At 40.2% G+C, this 7,625-nt stretch overlaps 1 protein-coding gene across 1 annotated transcript; it reads right to left on the bottom strand.

Annotated features, from left to right (window-relative positions):
• Positions 1–613: 613 nt before the first annotated feature.
• LOC143026111 (uncharacterized) lies at positions 614–2,962 on the bottom strand. Its single transcript, XM_076186111.1, has 2 exons — positions 2,711–2,962; positions 614–2,509 (listed from the first exon to the last, which is right to left on the bottom strand). The coding sequence occupies exons 1-2, from the start codon at positions 2,960–2,962 to the stop codon at positions 614–616; spliced, it is 2,148 nt and encodes a 715-aa protein (XP_076042226.1).
• Positions 2,963–7,625: the final 4,663 nt, after the last annotated feature.

Genomic DNA, 7,625 nt, shown 5'->3' with positions numbered 1-7,625 from the left:
TCTAGTAGTGGGCTAGTGGTCTTATATGGTTTAATTAGGTTCACATGAATATGTTGGGTAGCCTTGCGACGGTCGGGTGTTGAAATTACATAGTTAGAATCTGATAGTTTCTTAGAAATTTTGTATGGTCCATGATATTTAGCGCTAAGAGGTGAACCAGAGATAGGGATGTATGCCAGGACTAAGTCCCCCTCTTTGAACTCTCTGACCAAGGCTTTTGAGTCAAAGTTAGTCTTCATTACAGACTGGGCATGAGCTAGGTTAGTTTTGGCAAAAGAACGAACTTTATCCAAGTTAGATTTAAGAGAAGTAATGTAATTGTTTACCGTGACTAACTTTGTAGAAGGTAAGGAGATCAAATGATCTTTGATGACCTTGAGGGGTCCTCTTACCTTGCGTCCAAAGAGCAACTCAAAAGGTGAGACCCCTAGGGATTCTGATGGTGTTTCCCTTATGGCAAATAGAAGAAATTGCAGGCCCTCATCCCAATCTCTGTCTTCCTCACAGCAGAACTTCCTAATCATAGATTTCATAGTCTGATGAAAACGTTCCAAGGCCCCCTGCGACTGAGGATGGTAAGCTGTTGATAGAGTTTGTTTAATACCGAGCAGCTTTAGAACTTCTGCAAATAGAACACTGATAAATTGCTACCTCTGTCTGATTGGATTTCTTCTGGGATTCCAAAGGTCGTGAACAAGTTAGTGAGTGTATTAGCAACAGTTTTAGCAGAGATATTCTTAAGAGGAAAAGCATCAGGGTATCTTGTAGTTGGGCAAAGTGTGGTGAGAATGTATTGGTTGCCTTTCTTTGTCTTTGGGAGAGGTCCAACAATGTCTATAATTAATTTACTGAAAGGCTCAAAAGGTACTTTAATAGGCTGCAATGGATATGGTGGTATAGTTTCATTAGGTTTTCCAACAATCTGGCATGGGTGGCAATTCTTAACAAATTCAGCTACATCTTTTTTCATGCCAGGCCAATAAAACTCATTCAGAAGGCGAAGATATGTCTTCCTTATTCCTAAATGACCTGAGAGACCTTGGTGAGCTACTTCCATTATAGGAGTTCTCAAGCTGGTGGGTAATACAATTTGGTGACATTCTGCCCAGGTGTCATCATCTGATAATTGCGGTGGTCTGTAAAGTCTCATGAGGATGTTATCATGATAGTAGAATGATGGAGGATGTAGAATATCTTCCTTGGGAACTACTTTAGAGTGTAAGGGAGTTAGAGTAGTGTCATTCTGTTGTGCTTCTAATAAACTCTGTTCAGTGAATATTTGTGGAATAGCACTTGGAGGAGGAAGGGGTGAATGTGTAGGTGTGTCTTTTAATTTTTGGGATCGGGTTACCGCACAACTAGGGAACAAATTTGGCTGTTCTCGCTCTAACTCATCAGTAGGGTTATGCGTTAAGGGAGTGTCACTCAAAATGATAGGAGCAGGAGTTTGTACAAGTCCACCAGCTATGTCATTACCAAGAAGTAAACTACAGTCTGGGATAGGAAGGGAAGGTTGTTCGCTCACCGCCACCGTTACAGGTCCCTGAACAATGCCGCAGCTGAGGTGCACCCGAGCTAGTCTCAAAGGAAACTGGCTGTTAAAGTCATGGAGGTACACACTTTCGCCGGTATAATTGCTGTCTATACCAGGAACAGATGACTTTAGTATAACCGTCTGGGCAGCAGCTGTACCTCTCACGATACGAATGGGGTGCACCTCGCCACCATCCTCCAGAGACACGGCACCAAGTGAACGGAAAGGCTGAAAGATATCGGCAGTTTTACTGGTTGGCACAGACAGAATTGCAGCTACAGGTTTGCTGGGAGCAGTAGTTTGTGACACTTTACATTTAGGGTCTGGGCATTGTTTTATGTGGTGTCCACGTCTTTTACAAAATGAGCAGGTTAGATTTGTTTTTAAATTACTCTGATCTACCAGCTCACCATCCTTAAACCCACTATTAGACTTTACATTATGCTGGAGCACTCTCCTCTCCCTGGTGGGCGAACGATGGACCAGGGAAAACACATCAGCCAACTGTGCGGCCTTAATCAGGTCATTTTCTCCCCTATCGATGAGGTGCATTTTGATAGAGTAGGGAATCTTTCTTATAAATTCCTCTAATGCTATAACATTAACAAGTTCATCAAAAGTATTAACACTGGCTGACTTTAACCACCTCTTAAGACCCCTTAATTTCTCAGAGGCAAATTCATGGTAAGTTTGATACTGAAGTTTATTAAGTGACCTAAATGCTTGTCTGTATCCTTCTGTACTGATTGAGTACGAAGCTAGAATTGCTACTTTAACCTCGTCATAATTAGTGTTATCGTCCACATTATTACATACTTTAAGTGCTTTATCAGACAGCTTAGGTTTAATAAGCCAAACCCAGTCAGGTTTAGGAATTTCAAAGTGTAGAGCTGTGGATTCAAATTCCCTAAAGAAGGACTCAGGATCACTATCAGGAAATGTAGGTATAAGCTTGACATACTTCAGCAAATCAGTCTTAGTTTTAGGAGAGTTGGCATTGTTTTGAATGTCTAATTGCTTAAGTTGAAGTTCATGAGCCCTTTCCTTTTCTCTTTCTTCTCTCTCCTTTTCTCTTTCCTTTTCTCTTTCTTCTCTCTCCTTTTCTCTTTCTTCTCTCTCCTTTTCTCTTTCTTCTCTGTCATAGTCTATTTGCATTTGTTGAGACATTAGCTTCACTTTCTCTAGTTCAAGTAATAGATTAGGATCTGAAGTCTGTAACGAACGTGAAGCTTCGAGGACATCTTTATCCCCTAAGTGAGCTAGAATTAGAGCACGTAGCTCATCTTTCCTTAAGTCAGGTTTGAAAGAGATATTGAAGGTCTTTGCTATATACTTTAAATCGTCCTTACAAATATTAGTCTCTTTGAATTCTTGGATCTCTGGGTTACCCACAAACTCAGTCGCTTTGAAATCACTCTGCTTAGCCATGGTTTAAATTTAAAAGATTCCGTACTCTATATATATATATATATATATATATATATATATATATATATAAGTGAAACCTGCTTAGAGCCTGGCAAGTTAACTCGAGAATAAGCTAAAGGCCTTACAGGTATCATGAAGTTTATCACCTGGCATAAACTTAAGTGGCAAGACCGAATTAGGTTCTTGCAAGGTACGTTCTACTCGTAACAAGCCAAAAGGAAACAGGGGAAACAGCAGCCCACACTACTGTAAAACAAGGGCCCTATTCATAGGTATACTCTGTAGTTTAAGTAAAAAGTAGAGTATTTGGGTTGGTCAAGTTACAGCGACGTAATCGTGCATAAAGTAAATTCACATAAGTTATAGTAAGCAAGGAAAAGGAGTCACAATTGCAAGCTGTATGTGGGAGAACACCACTTCTGTCGGTAAGAACAATACATAGAACAACCTACTGTACTAACTACCCCTATTTGGCTATTTATAGAAAATTTAAAGCAGGTACAAGCAGGATTCACAATAAATGCACACAAGGTATAGAGACGTTGCGGAGAGAAGTCAAGTTCCAGGTGAAATTATTAAACTATTAGAGAGAATCAGAGTGATTACGATGACTTATTACGATCAACGAGTCAGATCCCGGACGGGCCCCCACAAATGTTACGTACGTCAAGGTTAGTCTAAGGGGGGAACATACATAACATTTCGAAGTGAATGAATTTAAAGCATACAATAACATTTAACAATATTTATTACCAACTGACATTCCCAACAAATACAATTAAACTTAACATTAAATTAGACTTATCTTAAATTAACTTAACACTATTCAACTTGACCACTAGGAACTTGAACAAATTAAGAACTTGAGTACACAGAGAACTTGGTTCCTTCCGCAACGCCCTACGTTACCAGCACCGAAGGGATGATGAGTAGTCCGATATCGTCTCTCGTCCACCAACACCAGGTTAGAAGCGAGTGTATTCAGCTTACAGCTGAGACTGACTCATGGGGCGGTGAACCCTCATTTTATAGGAGAGAGTCGAAACCTCAGGTGCTTCGAGGGTTTGAAGCCGGCTCGATGAAACATGGTGCGACGTGGCGGGGTGTGATTCAGAAGTGTCGTAGTGGTTGTTAGGTGGTAATAGGTGGTTAGTAGAGGTATACCTTACAGTATCAAACATTTTAACATTCTTAAAGTAGAAACAATTTAAATGTTCGTTCTGGAATATACCTCTTGCTTGAGTGAAATAATCTGTAATAGAGTAAGTATTATATATATAGTGTATTCAAGGGGAAAACGTTTGATATACACAAAATATATATCTTCAGTGAGGTCAACTAACATGTAATGATGAACTGCCTGGAGTCAGCTTATTGTCAATGTTCAAGACGAAGTTCCAACTCCTTTAACAAATCATACTTAACCAAACTACTTTATTCAGCGTCATAGTAACCCTGATCTCGAAGGGGCATATATATATTTTTTTTCCAAAAATCTTTTCCATGTCATGACGTATTAGCTGATTTTCAAAAATAGAAGGTTGACAATCTAGAACCCACGATATTTCTTCATCGTCGTACCTTTGTCAATTGCCTCTCCCGAAACCTCCTGCGGTGACGTCTATCCCCTCCCCCTCCTTCCTTCCCTTCCCCTCCTGAAGCATCGCGACGTGAAGTTGATGGACGGTGTGGCTTCACAACCTCCAGCAGAGACTCGCTGGCAATTGTACACCCCCATTAATCAATTCTGTCTTGTCCGGTTAATATACACACGCGTGCAGAAATACTGGTGCTCATTTGAATGCATTTCCATGCATGTAGGAATGTAATTAAAACTGCAGATAAACTAGTAGATGCGTCAGTAGAAGGCATGTACATGCACACGCAAACGCAAGAGCACATACACACAAGGAAGTGAGACCATTGAGAGCCATAGTTGGAAAGATGAGGAGAGATAAACTAAAAAACAAAGATATAAGGAAAAGCATTGGCGTCTGTTCCATGATATGCAAAATAGATGCTGCCTAGTTAAGGTGGTTAGGACATTCAGAAAGAATGGATGAAGAAAGAATTGCAAGGGGATGCAGGGACTGGATACCGGACGGAAGAAGGCCAAGAGGAAGACCGAGAAAGAGATGGCAAGAAAATGTTGAAGAAACCCTCAGCAGACATACTTGCCCAACATCGAAACTCTGAGGGAGGAAGGGGCCTTCCATGATAGAGCTAGATTGAGGAACATGCTGGGACCAGTGACAGGCATAACGCTTATTACTGGAAGCTGAAGTAAGAAGTAAGATATATATATATATATAGACATATACATATATACATATATATATATACATATACATACATATATATAAATATTTATACATATATATGTATATATATATATATATATATATATATATATATATGTGTGTGTGTGTGTGTGTGTGTGTGTGTGTGTGTGTGTGTGTGTGTGTGTACGTATGTATGTAAATGCCTTGGGGGATTACAAAGTGTAATGAGAAATAGACATTTGGGTAGGGATGCTAAGAGGAGAGTGTATGAAGGAGTCATTGTGCTAACAACACTATATGGAGCAGAAACACGGAACATAGAAGAGGAAGAGAGGAGTTTGAATGTGCTTGAGATGAGGTGCCTGAGGAGTCTGATAAGGGTTACTAGGCTGGACAGAGTGAGAAATGAGGAGGTGAGGAGGAGAACGTGGGTGGAAAGATAGTTGGGAGACTGGGTTGATGAAAAAGTATTGGGATGTCTGGACACATGGAAAGCGGACAAGTCGTCCTGTTTTGTGATTTTAGACAGGGAAGACTACACCAGAAAATGTAATGCCATCTTACAAGACCATTCTAAGATTAAACTAATTGCTCGTAACCCTGTAGACAGTGTTAAAAAGAAATTGAACAAATTAATTTCTGTAGTCAATGCTCACGTAGGTGGTTTTAAATTTGATAAAATTACAGGAGACTTTAACCCTGGTTATTTTTACGGTAACGTAAAAACCCATAAAATGTCACACCCACTAAGACCCATCATTTCCCAGATACCAACCCCAACCTACAATGTGGACAAAAAATTACATACTGTGATTTCCCCCTACATTCCAAATCCTTATTCCCTCCGCTCATCTGACGAGTTCGTTGATATCTTGAGACTCAACAAACCTGAAGGCTTTATAGCTTCGCTGGATGCCGAAAATCTATTCACAAATATTCCCCTCATTAGAACTATTAACATCATTCTCCAGTATGTGTACCAACACCCTGTACTCCCACCACCCCCTATTCCCATGGACACCATGAAAGAAATGTTGATTATTTGTACAACAGAGGCCCCGTTCAGGTGCCCCGAAGGTAAACTGTATGTACAGACCGATGGAATTGGAATGGGCTCGCCCTTGGGCGTTCTATTTGCTCAGTCCTTCATGTCTTATGTGGAGGAAACAATATTTCTCGCGAGTGAACTTAAACCCATAATACACTGTAGATATATTGACGATATTTTCGTATGTACACTCTCCAGAGATCACCTGGAAAGATTAAGACTGCGTCTACAGGAAATTTCGGGTTTGAATTTCAGTGTAGAAATGAACACAAATGGTAAACTTCCTTTTCTTGACGTCCTGGTTGATTCCACCTCTATTAATTTTATTAGCAGTGTCTACCGTAAACCCACCAACTTAGATAAACGTATGAACGGTAACAGCGAGTGCAGTGATAGTTATAAGGAAGGTGTTATTAGAGCATACGTCAGAAGAGCAATAAAAGTATGCTCATCTTGGGAAATACTACATGCAGAACTCCAGCATGTACGACAAGTGCTCACCAATAATGGTTATGCTAACTGTGATTTTTACCGCATAACCAATAAATTATTGTGTGAACTTGGGTCCAACCAAAGTGCCAATAAGCCTAATTTCATCAACGTTTTCTATCGTAACACCTTCAATAATGCTTACAAAAAGGATGAAAAAGCAATTAAGGACATAATTAAGAAAAACTGTTACCCCACTAAAGAGAACTGTGAGATTCGAGTCCTTATATACTACCGTAACCCTAGAACCTGCTCAATGGTGATGAAAAACAACTGTCATAGTCGAGCTGATTTTACATCTAAAACCAGCGTAGTGTACTTATCTAAATGTCCAGCCGAGGATTGTACGTCTCGCTACCACATACGTCGGGCACACCAGGTGTACTCTCAGCCGAAGACTAACTTTTCACCAACAGGACGGAGCGATCAAGGACCATTATTTAAAATATCATAATCGGAATATTGATAGACACCTTAATTCAATGTACCAAAATTATTGCGTACAACGAGGACCCCAAAAGGTTGAAACTCCTGGAGGCATTCCACATCAGGGATTCTGCCCCCACTATAAACATACAGTCGGACATGACATCCAGTATTAAGCTGTACAGTAACGCTAACTTGAGACATCGCTATATTGAGGTCCCCTCTCCCCCTCCCCTCCCACCCCCCACTCCCCCACCACTCAGACGATCAGCTAGACTCCGTAGTGGGAACTCGGACAGCAGTTTATGTATTTAAACCTTTCTCTCTCTCTATCATTTGTACTTTCCTTGTAGACGTAAGTATTAACACCCTTGTTTAATATCTTTTGTTACACCTGTATATTTGTATTTGTATTTTT

This window comes from Oratosquilla oratoria, chromosome 6 (genome assembly GCF_046742065.1).
Source record: "Oratosquilla oratoria isolate Oo_2021 chromosome 6, ASM4674206v1, whole genome shotgun sequence".
Lineage (NCBI taxonomy): Eukaryota > Metazoa > Arthropoda > Malacostraca > Stomatopoda > Squillidae > Oratosquilla > Oratosquilla oratoria.
This window is presented reverse-complemented; position numbering and strand designations above follow the sequence as displayed.

Excerpts from the sequence above, each read along its gene's own strand:
- LOC143026111 (XM_076186111.1), bottom strand. The coding sequence starts at position 2,962 with ATGGCTAAGCAGAGTGATTTCAAAGCGACTGAGTTTGTGGGTAACCCA. Across the intron at positions 2,510-2,710 it reads TATTACTTGAACTAGAGAAA|ACTGATTTGCTGAAGTATGT; the intron begins GTGAAGCTAATG and ends CCTAAAACTAAG.